The sequence below is a fragment of the Hydra viridissima genome, unplaced genomic scaffold (assembly GCF_058129835.1).
Source record: "Hydra viridissima isolate aposymbiotic clone 2 unplaced genomic scaffold, HvirCarnegie_v1 scaffold_2, whole genome shotgun sequence".
Lineage (NCBI taxonomy): Eukaryota > Metazoa > Cnidaria > Hydrozoa > Anthoathecata > Hydridae > Hydra > Hydra viridissima.
The window spans coordinates 24799571-24817843 of NW_028324301.1; the positions used below are offsets into that span (position 1 = coordinate 24799571).

Sequence of the window (18273 nt, forward strand, 5' to 3'; positions counted from 1 at the left end):
ATTAGTCCCAGACCCTCCCTTCCCTCTCAAAGTTAGTGTAACTCAACAGTTGTACCAGCCTATAAAACGTAACAAAAAAATTACTACTGAAAACATATCAAACATTTGTTAAATAATTCATTGAATCCCACGCTGCATGAAATCTTGTTGTTATGCGTTTTGGTTAAGTTTCTATAAGTAAGAAAAAAATTATGCTGAAAAATGTGATTAAACTTGCTGTCTAATAAAGTTAACCTCGACATTTCAAACGGAAGTTTGAAATAGAAATTCGAAACACAAGATTAAGCACAAAAGAAAAGGGCTTATTTTGGAAAAAGGCTTATTTCCGATTTTTAAAATTTTTCAGGTCATTTAAAAAACTGGATTTCTATCAAACCACTTGAATCATGATGCACAATTATATTAGCGCCAGATCCTCAACCCCCCCCCCCCCTCTCCAAATAGTATAACTCAACAGTTGTTCCACCCTATAAAACTTAACAAAAAAAAATTACTATATTAAATATATGTAACATACTAAATCTATATTGTTCCTATTCCTAAACCATGAAAAATTGCATTACATAATTTTTGTCATTCTTTTTAGTTTCAAGATTTGGAGTGTTTTTTGGATTTGTTTTTTGGATTTGTCAAATAATCAAGTCGCCTCATGTGAAAAAACTTTAACTCGATTTTCTCAATTTGGAAAAAGTTATAGATAAAAAAGTATGAGTCTAAAGTGGTAATTTTTCACCAAACATATTTAAGCTGGAACTATAGTCTATGAATGTATCTTTAGCTCTTTCTCAGGCTAAACTCGTCTTTTTCAACTCTTCATGATCACTTAAACCGACGCCTTCGTAACAAGTTAGAACGTAAACAAAACAGCTGAAAACTCTATGTATGACGTGATCATATTTTTTGAGCTAGGAATTCTATATAAAGTTTGAAATGGCTTGGGCTGTAAAATGGATAGCAGATGCAACATTCTGTTTAAAAATGCATAAAATCTTCTCAGTTCTAAAAGTTAGGCTCTGTTATAAGAGATGAAATGATCAACTGATGGAAATGGAACTTAAAAAACTGATCTCTAGCAGTACCTGTGACTGGTAGGCTCGACTTCTTAAAAACTCTGTGCTGGCCACTTATTTATCTTTGTGCTGGCCACTTTTTTAATCTATTTATCAATTAAGCTGACTCGTGTCCAGAACACCTTTATAGGGTGAATGTACACAGTTTATAGTTAGCAAAAATGTAAAAAAAAACCAAAAATCCAATTAATTGTGACAAAGAAAAAAAACTTGTTTTTAAGAACATTTTATAAACATTTTTTAAATCAAGTTAAAAGAATATTTTTGTATGTTATTGTTATGTAAATAGGTTTTAGTTGGCAATGCAAACAAAATTGATTAAAAAGACAAAAAATGTTAGTTTATTTTGTTTAAGTACTTTTTACTTTATCAACTTTAAAAATAAAATCTTTGTTAAATGAATATTGAAATAAAAATTTTGAATTAAATAAAATAGAGCTCAAAATCATATTACTAAAGTTTTTAAAACTGAAAAATAATTCATACGTTTTACACTACAAAAATGTTCATAACTGTTTGTTTATGATAAATGCGGTTTTTTTAATGTTTCTTGACTACCAAGATTTATATATTTATATATATTTATATATTTATATATTTATATATATTTATATAGAGTTTATTTCTTCAGAAAATTTTTATTTAGATATTTAGAAATCTCTTCCAAAATTAATATTTGGATTATTACTGGATGTGGAAAATTGCTAAGAATCAGTTATATCCTAATGTGAAATTTATGAGAATCTTTTTTAAGTATAAATAGATTTTTAAAAACTGTTACAAAACTTCAAAAGCTTAACTTATATATTAACTCAATTAATAATAATATTGATTTTATTTATTTTGTTAAATGATTATTTAAAGTAAATATAATGTAGTAATATATAAATGTAATAGAAATTAATGTATATGATATTATACATATTAGGAAGCAAGCTTCATTATCAAAGGATATGTGTCATTGGAGTAGTATTACTTACAGTAAGTTTTGTTGTTTTAAAATGTTTTAGCTGTTTCAAAATGTTAATTCTTCATTTGATTTTTTGATTTGCATTAAATGATTTCTAAGAAATTATTGTTACGAATCATTGAGATATGTTACTGTAGTATAGATGTTTAAAAACATTCTAAAAATACTTTTTTTCGAGAATGTTTTTTACCATTCACATTACAGTCACAAATATTTCACATGCCTTTTTGAAATGCTCAATTATAAATTTTGAAAAGCAACTTGCTTATTAAGTGCTTACTAAGCTTTCTTTCTTATTTCATATATAATTGTGAATTCTTGAATGTATTTGTCACTTAATTTCACTGTAGCTATGGTGAAATTACTTTTAATTTTGTTTTAATTGAACTCAATTTTTTTAAAACTTTTCTGACAAATATTTGTTTAAAAGGGTTTTTGTAGTAAAATACTTAGAAAGTTTTTGAATATCTTGCTATCTGTCTTGCTGTCTGTCTTGTTAATTTAAAAGAAAAGAAAGATATTGATTTAACTCTAATAAGTAAATGTATAATTCTCTTCTAAATTATTTATCAAATTTCTCTTCATTTTTGTGTGTTTTTTTTTTTTTTTTTTTTAAATAAAAATAGTTCAAAGGTTCATTTGTACAACACATAATGTATCCTTCAGCTTTATTAATCATGAATAGTAGCTGTGAATTAGAATATTGCTTTAAAGAGATTAATTATTTATTGCATCTTATAAATAGATAACTTTCTTTACTGATTTAGCTTATTTTGTATGTGTATTTTATACTTAAACTGAGAGATTTCAAAAGCTTCACAGTTGCTTTTTATTCCATGTAAAACCTTGTTAATTAAAACTTTAATATATTTGTTCAAAAAAAAAATGCTAAAAGAGAAAAACTAGTGTCAGATTTTCAATGCAAGTGAATATCAAGAAGATAATTAAAAAAAAAAAAAAAAAAAAACTTACAAAATTTAAGATGGAGCTTCAAATTCATGATTGAAATGGAAAAGCTGTAGTTAAACAAATGCTTAAAATTTTGTGTAAGTTTTTATAGTTGCACAAAATACAAAGACAATTATTTTGTTAATCTTCTTAGCTAAAAAAATATTGAGAAGGTATTGTGGTGCATATTGTGACCTTATTTGATTGTGGTCATGTAAAATCTCCTATAAACTAATTTAATATTCTTTTTCACCGCTGAAATTGAACAAAAATTTTTTTTTTTTGCTTTGCACACATGTTTATTAAGCAATATTTTTTTTTTTCAATTATTTTTTTTATCATATTTTTATTTTATTTCAGCTTTGCAATTTTTAAGTTACATATTCGCCAACAGTAGAAATTTCAAAAGCTGTATGTTGAGTTTTTTTCTTTATTTTTTTTCCTAATTTTTACATGGTTTTAATTTCTATTAAGTATCATTTAAGATATGCAAAAACTTGTTCTGCTTAAAATTCTGGTTGAAATCATTTAAAAACGAACAAACAGTTTGTGAAAATAATGAGTAATACTTAAAGAAAAGATTTTTTTTTTGACTCATTCTAATCTTCTGTTTGAAAACTCATGCAATATTTTTAGACAGGTTTATTACAAATGTTTATTATAGACTTCTAATATTTTATAATTGCAAACCAAATAATAAAAAGATATTAGGATTTTTTGTCATTCTTTTTTTTTTTAAACATAAAGAAGTAACCATACTAGATAAAGGCATACTCTTTTTCTTCCATGACACAAGAAATAAATCATTTAAAAGTTTTTCATTACTTTTTTATTAACTCAGTTTTATTAAGTAAATATAAGAAAAAAAAATTTAAAGAAAAAGATACACAAAGTTTTAAATTGATGTCTGCTCTAATTTCTTCTCAAACGAACTGTAAATCAAAACTATTTTACTAATTAATATTTGATTGACTATTTTGTCATGATAAGCCAAAGTTTAGTTGTCATAAACTAAAACCAAACAAAAATCATGATAAAGTTGTGTTCTTTCAAATAGCTAGAAGCAGGGTTGGTACCCACCCAAAAACCCAAGAGCAAAAATCTACCAAAAACCCAACCTACTGGGTTTTTGGTTTCAAAGTTTTTATTTACAATTTTTTCATTCATAAATCTATTTCTATTAACACTTATGATTAGATCCTGCTCAACAATTGTTCTAATGTTAACAAAATAAGGAGTTTGGTGTTATATTTCATAAATAAGACTTTTTTTTACTTGGAATAGTAATATTCAAACTTAAAAATCTAAAACAAAGTCACTAAACAATTTAGTCATCAACATTTGTGCATATTGATCTTAAATGTCTGTAAATTTGTACAAGCATTTTGGCTTTTTCTCTTCTTAAATAATTTCTAATTTTGCTTCAAATAATGGCAAACAATGAGGAAACTCTTTCAATGGATCCAGAACTAACTGGACAAGTAAGCAACTGCCATAAAAATCTCGCAAAATTTGCAGGCAGTTAGATTCCATTGTTTCTATCACTTTCCACCAGTTTGTTGCTGATGTTGTGCTTTCTAAACTATCATCGAATAAATATGTAAGAAAATATACAGCATTTTTTAGTTTAAATATATAGTAGCCAGGCATAATTTTGGGATAAACTTCATTCAACCATTCCTCAGCTTCTTCTTCCTGACTTCTATACAATCTTCTTCCTAAGTAAATATTGAATAAATTAATATGCATGTAAAATAACTGAATATGTACTGTACGTATGTTAAGGTATTAGAGTAGTAAATTTTACCTTTGTAAATAAAAATTAAAGTAAACTTTGGATCAGTTAACTTGGCCAGAAATTGACATGGAACAATAAATTTTTACAATATGCTTTATTAGAGACTTTGTAGAGACATCCTTTTCAACAAACTTTAGAAAATGAACAGAGCAACAATGTTATGAGCTTGGGGGTTTCAAAATGCAAAAGTTCTCTCATTTTAGACATTTTATTTTCATATTGCAAATACCTAAAAATGAAAGTATATATACATATGTTTTTTTTCTTTTCATTTTGCAGAATGGAGGAGGAAGCTCAAACTCAGTTGTTTAAGGCTGTGGAATGTGGAAACCTCTCAGACGTTTTAAAGTGTATTTTAAAAAATGTAAATTTAAACCAACAAAACACAGTATGAAATCTATTTTTATATTATTATCTGATTAAGTTACAAATTCTCTTTACTTTATCACTGCTTTGCACTTTTTTTTTCATATTGTGTATTTTATATTCATAGAATGGTCAAACTGCACTAATTTTATCTGCAGAGAAAGGGTTTTTAGATATTGTTCAAGAACTACTTAATCATGATGTTGATGTGAACATTAGAGATGAGGTAAAGAATTCTTTTTCACGTGTGATCTTGGTTTAAATGCTCTAAGTACATGAATTGAAATAAATTTTGACGTCTTTTGTATTTTTGGAACCCTTTCAGTTAAAGGTTTAAGTTATTTTGAAAATAAATAATAAACTTGATGTAAAAAAATTATTGCTGTTTTTAAATCTTTACTATCAGGTTTTATATTTTAGGATGGCTGGACAGCATTAATAGCGGCAGCAAAACAAGGCTCCACTGATATTGTTGCTCTTCTTCTTAATCATGGTGCAAAGTTGAACATTACTGATTTGGTTTGCATTATTCTCTTTTAATGTTGAATAAACTGATTTTTACCTTTCTCAATTTCAATAACTTTTACAAAATATAAATGTTTATTGATCACTGGTGCCAATAATAGTTTGATATGCTTTTTTTAGTTAAATGTTTATAATAAACATTTAGCTAAAAAAAATAAATAACATAATCAAATTGCTAGTTGTCCTAATATAGAGAAACAGTTTGAGGGTAAAAATAAAATTCAAAAGTATATTTTTAATTCCAGAATATTTTTATTCTCTAGTGTCTTTTAGTGTAGTTACTCTAAAAAATACTTAAGCTTTTAGTAAGTATTAACTAATTTCTCATGAAGTTTTATTTTTATACATGTAGGGAAGTTGGACACCATTAGTCTGGGCATCCTACAAAGGAAATACAGAAGTTGTTCGCCTGCTACTGTCCCATGGTGCTAATCCAAATGAGCGAGGACAAGTGTGTTTTGTTTTGCAGATTTATTTTTTAAACTTTTAGATTTAGTTGTTGTTTGTAACTGTAAGATTACAATAACTTTAGTATTCCATGACTGCTTTAATTTGGGCATCAGGGCGAGGTCACTCTGAAGTTGTACGAGTACTAGTTCAACATGGTGCAAGGGTTGAAGTTGCTGATAAAGTAAAAAAATTTTATTTTTAATTTCTGCATGCATTTGCTACTTATTAACAAGTAAATAATTGGAAACTTTTAACTAAAATGCATTTTTATAGCAGGAAATTTTTAGGGAATGATTCTTTACCTTTTTTGTTAAAGCTTTCTTACTGTTTGTTCAATAAAAAGCTGAAACTTGCACAGAAAGTATTATGAAAAAGTTAATCACAAAAACCTCCAAAGTTATTTTATTTCAAAAAGTATTAGTAAAAAATGAAAAATCTACAAATCTTAGGTAAAGATTTGTAAAACTATTTGTTTGCTTTTTAATGAAAATTTCCTGTTAACATCAATGTGTATTTTTTTTGGAAATATTTTTTCTTTCAAATAATTAACATGGGAAATTAAAATAACATTTTCTGCAAAACACTTCAGTTGATCAAAAACAAATAAGCTATGGATTACTAAAAAGACCTTCTCTAAATAATTTGGTTCCAGCTGTTACTAACACATGTTTGGATTCCCAGCTGTTACCACCACACATTTGGATTCCCAGCTGTTACCACCACACATTTGGATTCCCAGCTGTTACCACCACACATTTGGATTCCTAGCTGTTACCACTACACATTTGGATTCCCAGCTGTTACCACCACACATTTGGATTCCCAGGAGGTAGAAACCCAGTAAACAAAGAAGATTTCTATAAGATGAAAAATGCTTGAAAAAAAAAATTAAATTTGCACCTTATCAACATTGTGTACTCCATGCCACATTCATGTCAATTAATTGTTTAAATGCTACCTAACCAAGAATTAAGCTCATTGATAAATTCTAACTTATTTGTGTAATTTCTAAGGCCATAAAATATGAATCAAGTACACACATTGATTTTTGTGAAATGAACAAACAGAAAAAAAGATTCTGGCAACTAGGGATGCTCTTCTGAAAGATCTTATAGGGATGCTCCTCTGAAAGATCTTAAATTCTAAAGTTATTTAGAATATGACTCATCTCTCAGTGCATTAGCTTAGAAAGCACAACCAAGTCTAACAGATGTTTTTGATATCTCACCGAGGAAGATACCAAAAACCTTCTGTTTTCACTCTCTTTTCCAGAAAATGTGCTGGAAATTGTAAACCTATAATTTCCTCTAAAATGAATGTAAATACCAAAAATATTTATAACATAGATATTTTCAATATTTCAGTAAAATGAAGGAGATTTAACAAAAAATAACTTAATTGAATAACAAATTAACTTTATTTAGCAAAAAATAGCTTAATGATTCATATTTCATAATATTATATTTGTTTTAAAAATTGATTTTATACTTCTGATTCTATACATTTTGATTGAATTTGCTTATTGCATATTTTGGCATTTAAACTTCATAAATAGTTTCATTTTAGTATGGGACTTCAGCTTTGATATGGGCTTGTCGCAAAGGTCATTTAGAAGTTGCAAAGATTTTAATATCAGAAGGAGCCAGCTGCAATGTTGCTGGAACAGTAAGTTATGAAAAAAAATGTTTTGTGAAAAATTTTTATGATCTTTCTTTATGTTTTATAAATATTATGCAGCAATGGAAACAGCATTAGAAGTTTAACTTAATTAAGATTGTCAGCATTTTGATTGACAGTTTTAACAACAATGGCGTCATTTAATTATGCTTAAGTTTACAACAATATAAGTGTATCCTGTTAAGTTGTTTATATCTGGTTATATATAGATTCTTGGGATTCATAAGGTTATCCATTTGTAAAAAGACATCTAATGAGATAATTAAAGTGTTATAAATTATAAAGAACATATAAATGCTCATGAAGAGCAAAAAAAAAAAAAAAAAATCATAATTTGCATGAAAATAATCTTGAAGACTTTAAATATTAAAAGTTAAATTTAAGTTGTTAAAATTAATTATAGCAATTTTGTCCAATATTCTTTGTTTGTTTCCAAAAATAGTTTTAATAATTTTATTGCTGTTCTATTAACATCTATGTTTTACTTACATTCTACTAATATCTATACTTTACTTAAATTCTAGATCAACTAGATTTTCTTGAAATAAATTTATTAAAAATTTTAGCTTTAATGTATAAATTCTTTTAATAATAAGTTTTTATAAGAAGTGTTCCTAATGACATTCTTATTGTTGTGCATTTGATAGTACAATAGTTTTAATTAGCCATTAAAGTTGTTGATTTTTGTCATTTAAATTCCTTTTGTTTTATGCATTTAAACATGTCTGTTATGCTCTAGCAGGATTTTTATGTTTATAGGAGATTTACATGGATTTTTTAAATGTTAAGTTATTGTAATGAAGATTATGACATCACAATAACTTAGATTTTCAGTGGGAATGGCTTAATATATGAATTTACAAAGTAGATGTGTGTATATATATATAGGTATAGATGATCATCTAAAAATGGATAAAAAATGTACAAAAAAAATTTATTTACCAAAAAGATTTGTTGAAGTCAAAGAAAAAAGAGTTTTATTTTAACAAATAAATGACATTTACATTAAATTTACTCTGAAAAGATTTGATAAGCTTTGTTTTTCCTGTAATGAGTTTATCTTCGTATGCATCTGAGTTGCAGAGTGATAACAATGCTTCTGACAATGACCAAATGAGCAGGCTCAGTGATGAGGTGAGAAAAATCTTATCATCCATTTTTATTGCTGCTGAAAAAATGTTTTCTCATTCTTGATGAGCCCCCTGGATCTTTAAAAGTATTTGTGAAGCTGGTCACTGCATGCCTAAGTAAATAAGTAAATGACTCAAAGCAGATGTTTTTACTTTAGATGTAAAATGTAAAACTTTCAATTTTTTACAAGGTTCATTTATAAAGAATGCTTCAGATGACCCATAAAACAAAGATAGAACTTTATTAGCTAAATTTTAAATAATCTCCATATCAGAAAACTGGTCCAAAATAAAGGGAAAATGGCATCCACAACAGTAGTAAAAATGTACAATCAATTTTTTATTTTTGAAAAATCAAAAAAACATTGTATTCTTAATCTTTTTTTTACTTTCTGTTCATTTTTTGTTCCAGCATCGATGGACTCCTCTTATAATGGCATCAAAGGGAGGTTTTACAGATATGGTTGCACTTTTGTTGGAAAAAAATTCAAATGTCAATGCTATTGATCAGGTATAAAACACATTTGTGCTCCTTTGCTTTGTGTTACCTTTCTATGATTAAAATAAATTGTTTTTTATAGTCTGAACAGAATTTCAGCATGGAGTTAGCAATCTTTTTGAGCCCCAATTATTTTTTACTCTCCTATTAGGAGTTGGTCTTTTGTAAAACTTGGGTTTTTTGATCTGCAAAAGATTGTATCAGCTGTCATTGAAAATTATCAGCTGATTCTTGTTGCTTTTTATAAAAGATTTTTAAAATTAATTTTTTGATAATGCCACAAATTAAAAGAGACGAATTTGTTATTGAAGAAAGTATTTGATTATGTGCTCTTCATATTGATTTGAACTTAAAAGTTGAACTAAGTTCATATTCCTTGAACATTGATCGTTTAAGGGACAATTCTTAGGCATATAAAAAAAATATATGTATTTGTATATGTATTAAAAATATAAATTCTCAGCTATAAAATGTAGTTTTTTCAAAGTTAATTAAAATTTTTATTGTTTTATAAATATTAGGAGTTGTAAATTCATTTCAAAAAATGATTTTTTTAGTTTTGTTTTTAAATATTGTGTTTTTTATCAGAAATAAATTTTAAAAAAGCATACGCTAAACAAATATTAAAACTTTTCTTTGAACAGATCCCAATCTGAAATTATGAATGAAATTGTGAAAAAAATTATAAAAAACTGAAATTGCATATTGAACATTACTAAAAAAATAAACACTTTTAAATAATGAAAAAATGGCTTAAATGGCGCTCAGATTCTTTTAATTTTTGTGTTTTTAAAACTGCTTGGAAGGTTTTTAAAGCTTTGGCACTTTTGACAATTTTTTTGACTGTTGTGCAATGTGGTGCAAGCTTACTCTCTATTTAAGAAAAGCCAAGATATCTTGATGTTGATGACTTTTTGACACAAGTTTAAATTACTTTTTAGGATGGAAGGTCAGCTTTATCTTGGTCAGCAAAGGAGGGTTTTTCTGATATTGTATCAAAGCTTTTAGAAGCCGGTGCTCAAATAAATATGCCAGATAAAGTACATACAAAATCCTTTTATGTTTACTTAACATATTTGTGATTTATTTTGAAGTATTTAAAATTATTTTATAGAAAATATGAACAACTTTGTTGATTTTTTAGAATGGAGATACACCGTTGATATTGGCTGCAAAAGAGGGACATGTTACTACAATCAAAATTTTGCTTGCAGCTAATGCAAAGGTTGATGTGACAGATAATGTAAGAATAATTGTTTTAGGTGATCTTTTTCTTTTTTTCTTGTTTATTTCAAGCTATATGCAGATAATTTCATATTTTCTGATTTTAAAAGGATTTCATATTTTCTTTAGAAAATTATTTTAAAGTCAGTTTACTATGTTTTGTGGATTTTTTAAAGATTTCTTTAAAACTTTTGAAATTTTTTGTTTTAAACCCTTTTTACATTTCATTTTAACATAAAAGTTAAAACAGCCAGTAAAGGCTTTTTTTTTAATAGGAGAAGAAAACTGCTCTTTGTCATGCTGTGGAGCAAGGCCATTTGAATGTTGTTACTGAACTAATAAACAATGGAGCCAATTTCAATCATCAAGACCGAGTCAGTGATCATTTGTTTTAAATCTTAAAAATTTATTACTTTTTTTTTTTTACAGCTTGAAAATTTTGATAAAACTGCACTAAACTATTTGAAGCTAAGCAAGTAGTCCCTTTCTTAGTTAAGTTTTAAAAACAGATGAATTTTTGCTAACATTAAAACCGTTCTGTGAGAAACAGTCTCATTACAAATAATATATTGTCTGGAAAGCAAAAGTCTTTTTCCGAGAGTTTTTGTAATTCCCTGAGCTAAAAAGCAAATCTATTGTTAATGAGTTTTACAAAAAGCTTTTTTTAAATTTGCTGAAACATGTAGCTTGTATTCTCATATTGAAATTTGTTTGAATTTTATGGGTTAAGCATCATTTATATTCTGCATCAAGCATTTTTCTCTTCATAGGTTATTGGCCAAAGGTAAGTATTGTCTTACATCAATGGCTGATATGATGAAATGATAATTTACATCTAAAAAGATATCTGAAATTAAGTTTTAATATTTTAACAGAATGAAACAGTTTTATTCTTTTAATGTAGCACACTTTGTAAAATTTCTTTCAGGCATTTTTTTTTCTAACAGCTAGACCAATACATTTTTCAGGATTTTTTAAGCTATCCTAAACTATAACCTTTTAAAAAGAGCCACCTGTTCCCATTTTTTTAAAGGAAGGAGAAACGCCGTTGATTCGAGCTGCAAAGAAAAAACACACGGAATGCGCCAGAGTTCTTCTAACCAAAGGTGCTGATTCGAATGCAACCGACAAGGTACAGTCATAAAATGTGCATGTTGTAACATTAGTATCCATACATTTGATAGTAGAATAAATCCTTGCGATTCTTTACGTTTTTTGGACTCTTTTTTTTTGGTTCAACATAAATTTCTTAGCGAAATATCAGGTTCTTTTTTCTCTAATAAGCTGACGCAACTTTCCAACATTTCGGTGTTAATTCAAAAAATAGGTTTCAATCTTTTTCAAAATGTTTCTAAGGTTTTCGAATTAAGTCTAAGCGAAATTTTTCTGAAAGGTATTTTTGGCTGAGTGTTTCTTTTCTTTTAATTGAACCTTGAAATTTACCACACAAAGATAAGTTCATGTTAAATCCATAAATATTCTTCAGAAATTTGAACTCATTGAAATTTGGGTGCTTGAAAGAATTTAAACATTTCTCCATCTGTTTCAACGTCTGCAGGTACTTTTCAGATAATGCGAATTACTGTTTAGAAAGGAGATACACCTCTTCACATTGCGGTCCGCAATAGGCATTACAGCATGTGCGAAATTCTGGTCAAAGATACCCCTAAAAACGAAACGTTAAACCTCAACATTACCACTAGCGAAGTAGCGATAGATATATCGAATCAAACGAACATAACGAAGTCAGGAGGTAAAAATTTTTTTTAAATTTTTTTGAAACTTTTTATGTAAATGAAAAGTACAAAACTATAATTAAAAATATAATTATGGATCACTTTCACTTCCTTTCCGTCCCATCCGCTCTTCGCTAATTTATTTTAATTGCATTTTTTTAAAATAAAACGCATAGGATAGAATTTTTTTTCATCGTCAAGAATTTTTCATTTTGCTTCCCAAATTCTTTTTTTTTTTTGTCTTTTTTTTTTTTAAAAAAAAAAATTTGTATGTCACTTGTTTTTTAACTGTAGACTTTTTTTGCGATTTTTTTTTTTTATTTGAAAAAAATAAAATAAAATGTGTTTTTTGCAACTGGTAGTTGTAAATTTTTGATTGCGTATTATTGATGAAATCGCTCGTTTATTTAATTAAAAGGGTTGATAAAATGAATGAAACCATGGTTAAGTTGAATGCTCACACCGTCCATTCAATCTTAACATCGTTCGCGTTCAAAATAAATGATAAAACAAGTGCGCTACGTGAACTCTCAGGTCTTTTCTTGCTCGGAGTATTTTAAAAGATGCGCAATTCAAGAAGTCGCTGCTGTGTAAAAAATTGTGTTTTATAAAGGTTTTGGTGGCGATAGATTTTTAATCGACTTTTTTTTCTTTCAGTCTCCATTGAATGTGATGGTATTACTAAGATGGATCAGAACAGCGTTTTCTTAGCAACTTTAGCTGACTTTTTCGTCGAGCCTTCGTTAACTGTTCCTCTTAGCGTGGGTTTGTTCTCAAAATGGGAAAGCGGTAAATCTCAGTACGCACAAAAACTTATGAGTAAGTGGGATTCCTTCCTTTTTTCTTCTTTCTTTTAGAGTTTTTGTGTGTGTGTGTTATTTTGTGTTCTCTTTTATAGATCTTATGGAACAACACCGTCAGAATGAAATAACACCTGCTTTTTTGTTCACTATGTCTGTTGTTATGTTTATCATAATGACTGCAACAACCATTGGAATGTTTATTTGGATCGCCTTTACGTGGATCGATGCGATTGCGACCGCTATTGTAATTGTTGTGCTCGCTCTTGCATTATTAGCATTCGTTCGGATGGCTTTGTTGAGTTCTAATAATCGAATAAATTATTGTGGAATGTTGCTTACAAATTTCTTTAACAGAAGCATGTGGTTCCTAAAGATAGTTTATTGTCTGCCCGCTTCTACATCATCGGTTCGTTCTATGCTACCTGTTCATATTATAACTATAGACCTCTCTCAAAAAATATTATCGAGTAATTCACCGATTAGTGCATTAGTAAACATGACAAGTGAACTGACCGATGCGATCGAAGAAGATCTAGGCATCTACATTCCAAGACTTTACAGAATTTTTCAAGCTAGTCCTATTCGATCTCACCCGCCAAATGCGGACGTTGCTTTACGATGGAAGACTTCCTGCTGCTGCATTCCTTCCTTTACTATTACGCTAGGGGTTCTTTTTTGTTTGTGGTTAAGTATCATCTTGTTCGGAATTTCCGGTGTCCGTGGCACGAGTGCAGTTGTTGCCATTCAAATCGCTTGTTGTTGTGTTTTGATCTGTGCAATATTGGTTTACATCTTGCGCTCCTTGCTCATGATTTACTGTTTAGTGTTATCCACCAAAAAAAGAATCCGGATTATGTCTAAACAACCGAATATACAAGAGGAAACGTTTGTATCTGTTTTAAAACAAGAAATCGATCTATGCACGGATATGATCGCGTGTGTTGATGGCTTTGCGCGGCACCAAACTAGGATTATTTTGAATGTCGATTTTCTTGAAACTCTTGAGCAAGATAAAGTGCTTCATTTAATAAATTTATTTAATATTTTGCTGTGTGATCCCAACCATCCTTTTATTTTAATCATGTCTGTAGATCCTAGATTACTAATAAAAACTGCTGATCATAGTTATGAAGGTGGTTCGGAGAACATACCGTATGATTTTTTAAAGAACTTATTTAATCTACCGTATTTTATAGTAGAACCATTTAAAATAAAAATAGACGGTATATTACCTTCAGAGTATCAAAGACAAATAGGAATGATATCTGGTGATAATCAAGATGATCTAGAATGGGATCTTAATGACGGTTTTCAAATTTCAAATGACTTGATTAATGTGGATCGCTCTCTTAGCAGCAGAGAAGATCGCACGATTAGTGAACGTGAAGATACCCGTCTTCTGTCCAGTCGCTCACTAAAACTTTCTTTTAAAGAGACGTCACCGTGCAAGAGTGACTATAATGCGGTTTGTGCAGTCTCAACGGAAAACTTAGATAATATAGCCGATGACCTCTCCTACTTATTTAAAAATAACGAGTTTAGAACGCTGACCGACGTTAAACGTATCATGAATATTGTCTCCCTTAACGGTAGAATTTTACGCAACGCTCAAATACCGTTTCAATGGACACGACTTGCAATATGGGTAGCGCTCTGCGATGAATGGCCTTGTAAGTCAACCTGGATAACCATTTTATGTTTGGATGGGGAATTAAATTTACCTGAGAGAATGAAAATTCGACAAGTGAACGAAATATTTGGTTATGGCATTCCTACGATTCCTTCAACATTCTTAGGTTCCGATTCTGATAGCAGCTACTTTGACACTTTTATTTGTTCTCATAAACCCTCAATAACCGTAGAAGATGTTAGAATCTTTGCTCCCTTTATGATATATATTGATCCCATGATACGGAAAGTCATGTTGGAGTATTTGCTTGCAATTAAAAGCCACTCACCGAAGATGTGTTCCGGTGCATCCTCAACTTGCAAGGTTTTTTGTTTCTTTTTTTTTTATTGGGACCATGATCATCCATTTTTTTAAGCTGAGTACAATTTTCTAACTATGATTACTTTCTGTAATCTTGTGTATATCTTTGCAATTCAGAGCATCGTAAATAATGAGCATCATCTTGTATCAATGACAGTAAAGGATGTTGCATCACAGGTAATTCAAAATGCTGGTTGGCTTTTACCTGTTACTTTTATTAGAGTTATATTTATTCTCTTTTTTTTTTTTTTTTTTTTTAAATTGTTTCTTTTGCATTCCTTTATGCGTGTTGCATTTACATGCTATTTAAATGATACCCCTCCCCTTATTTGAATAATTTGTAAGCTGTCTTAGCGGGTTAGCGGTTTTTATGCGAGATAATTTTAGTGTATTCATTTTAACTATAGTTTTTTAAAATCATAGCAGCATCTTTTTGACGCCAAAACTTTCCTCCCCGTTCTCCCGAAAAATGGTCTTAAACTACTAAAAATATTTTTTTATTTCAATTTAGTACATGTTATAAATTTAGAACTTTAAAAATCTTTTAAGTGAAAAACCATTTACTTTTGTAGCTTGTTGAGATAGATGGCATGGATGAATTTCTTTTGCCTATTTATAAGACACGTATTCTTGACAATAACATAAATGGTCGTGTTCTGGCCACGTGCGACTTAAATGAGCTTCGGGACGTAATGCAAATGAAATTTGGTGATTGGCAACTTTTTAAAACGTGGATCCTTCATAATCTTCCAAAAAATCAAAATTTAAATGCATCAAGGTATTTATCTTATGATAGTAATCCAGAACTAGACATCTCACATACCTAGGTAAATGTGTACGCACGTAAGTAAATGTGTACGTACGTAGGTAAATGTGTACGCACGTAAGTAAATGTGTACGCACGTAGGTAAATGTGAGACCCGATAACAATCTTGAGGCTCATAAAAATCGAAAGAAACCTGTTTGTAAAAAAAAAAATTGTCGTCGAAGCTTTTGCGCCCTTTTAACATTTGCAAGTTCAGAAAATACTTACACTATCAAAATGTTAAAATCTTGAAGCACGTGGATCTAAATTGATTTTTGTCTTTTTATTAGGTTCCCCGGACACCAGAGAGCTTTAAGCGATGATAACAGTTTTTTAGATGAAAGCCGATTATCTTTTAAACTTGATCAATCACCTGAAACTTTCACAAAAAGTAAGTTTTCATCAAGACCTAATTATGATCAGAGATCTTACCAACCTTACTCGTATATTATCGGTAATTTTAGATTTCATTTTTAACAAAGAAGTACTTAAATTTTGTATTTTAGGACATATTTTTGCTTCTAATTTCGAACCAGTAAGGAACAAAGACACGACGGCCACCTACTTAAAGAGTTCTCCGAATTCTCGGTTTCGAAAGCAATTTAAGCACGATATAGCAAACGAGGAAATCATGTCTCAAGATGACACTCCTACGGTATTTAGGGTTGTTGATAACGGATGGCATCTTTCGGCAGACTCTGGTTTTGCAAGCACTGATATTGATCATAACGTGAAACTTGCCCTTAGACAAAACTCATTGCCAGAGAGGCAAAATATAAAGGTTACTGAGAATGGGCAGCACTCTGTAGATTATCCAGATGTTCCTACGATAAATCTTGAGTATGCAAGCAGACCTCTGTCTCCAGAGACATATGAAAGTTCCTTAACAAGAGATTCGTGTCATTCAAAGAATGACATTATTGATCAACTCGGTACTCGTGTCTCGGTACTCGTTGCTGATCGTGTCTCGTACGGTGGAGAAAACTTTGTTTCTTCGAGTTCTGTTAACGGACAAAATGTTAACAGAAATGAAAACAAAATATTAACAATTTCTGCAAATAAATCTGCTGTCAGACCTATTTCACTATCTGAAGTTCCGCTCCCTCCTGATTACATGCTAGATCAGTCTGACGTTTGGCCCGTTGATCCGCCTTCTGAGTTTATTGACGACATTGATACGAGTCACTCGTCCTCTCCGTCTTTTGGATCAGATAGAAAGATAGCGTTAAAGTATGCTGCAAAATATCATAGCATGTCAACTCATTTTTCGTCTTCATCAACTGATACTGGAGACCGTATTCCTCTGAACAATGCGGAGAATACAACTAAATGTTAAAAGGATTAAACAAAAAGATAAAAGGTTCCGCTTAAAATGTTCAGTTTTTCAGGACCCCCCGACAATAAGAAATTGTCATAATGTATATTACTATTATTTTTTCATTATCTACATTTGTGATTTTTTTAAAATAAAAATTATTTAGAAAATTGAATCATTCTAAAACATCGCTTTAAACACATTCAAGTTCCCGATTTCATGAAATTTCAAAACATCTTTCCTAAAATTTCCAATAACAGTTTAATTATTTTCAAAACAGTTTCAAGTTTGAATTACTCATGGGAAAAAACGTCAGGGTCATGTGATATGATTTTGGAATTATCACCGTTGCGCAACTGAGTCTGTGGTGATAGGCCAACAAAGCTTGTTGTAAAAGGTGTTTTAATGGTATTCATCCAGTAAAAATTAAATCAACATTGCATATCCGTAAACTTTATACCGCATCCTATAATTATCCTCCCCACGTTTACTTTCTATTGAATTTAATTATTTAAATCAGTAATTTTTACATGCTGAACTCATCTGTGGTTGTTTTACAAATAAAGCTTAATCTTTTCCTTCGTCAACAACCAGTAAAACCAAAAAAACTCAACACCGCCATACTTGCTTTGTTCGTGATTTGTGATGAATTCAGTATAACATTCATATTGCTCAATTGTTAAATATTCTATTGGTTTAAACTTTGAAAAGGTTCCCTCAAAGGTGGAAATTTGTCACTGTCGTGTTTCCCGTGAGTGGTCGCAATTTAATTATGAAATGAAACTTTTGATGCCTTATTAAGTAATCTACGCAGAACATTTATGGTATAAAAAAAAATCCAGGTACTCGTGTTTTTAAGACTTTTTCCCCAGGAGCGCCAGAAGTTTATTTGTGTTGTCTTCAATCAAGGCTGTTTTAGTGAACAATTGAAATACCAGTATACCAAGCAACGAGTTTTTATTGACCC

At 29.4% G+C, this 18273-nt stretch overlaps 1 protein-coding gene across 6 annotated transcripts; it reads left to right on the top strand.

The window, feature by feature from the left end:
- The first annotated feature begins 678 nt into the window (after positions 1-678).
- On the top strand, positions 679-17364 carry LOC145190407 (kinase D-interacting substrate of 220 kDa B-like). 6 transcript variants are annotated; one of them, XM_090077935.1, is made up of 21 exons: positions 679-1088; positions 1999-2051; positions 3349-3399; positions 5066-5174; positions 5280-5378; positions 5573-5671; positions 6030-6128; positions 6210-6308; positions 7694-7792; positions 9347-9445; positions 10375-10473; positions 10578-10676; positions 10933-11031; positions 11691-11789; positions 12248-12410; positions 13051-13212; positions 13292-15189; positions 15304-15363; positions 15759-15964; positions 16282-16382; positions 16498-17364. In XM_090077935.1, exons 4-21 carry the CDS (start codon positions 5067-5069, stop codon positions 17325-17327), a joined length of 4518 nt encoding a protein of 1505 aa, XP_089934061.1. In that variant the 5' UTR covers positions 679-1088; positions 1999-2051; positions 3349-3399; position 5066; the 3' UTR covers positions 17328-17364. The 6 variants fall into 6 exon arrangements, with proteins under 6 accessions (XP_089934061.1, XP_089934066.1, XP_089934063.1 ...); XM_090077937.1 differs by lacking the exon at positions 3349-3399 and having other exon boundaries at positions 834-1088; XM_090077936.1 differs by lacking the exons at positions 679-1088; positions 1999-2051 and adding an exon at positions 2806-3086.
- Positions 17365-18273: the final 909 nt, after the last annotated feature.

Coding starts and splice junctions, on each gene's coding strand:
- LOC145190407 (XM_090077935.1), top strand. CDS start 5,067: ATGGAGGAGGAAGCTCAAACTCAGTTGTTTAAGGCTGTGGAATGTGGA. Junction 9,446..10,374: donor ATGTCAATGCTATTGATCAG/GTATAAAACACA, acceptor ATTACTTTTTAG/GATGGAAGGTCAGCTTTATC. Junction 11,032..11,690: donor ATTTCAATCATCAAGACCGA/GTCAGTGATCAT, acceptor ATTTTTTTAAAG/GAAGGAGAAACGCCGTTGAT.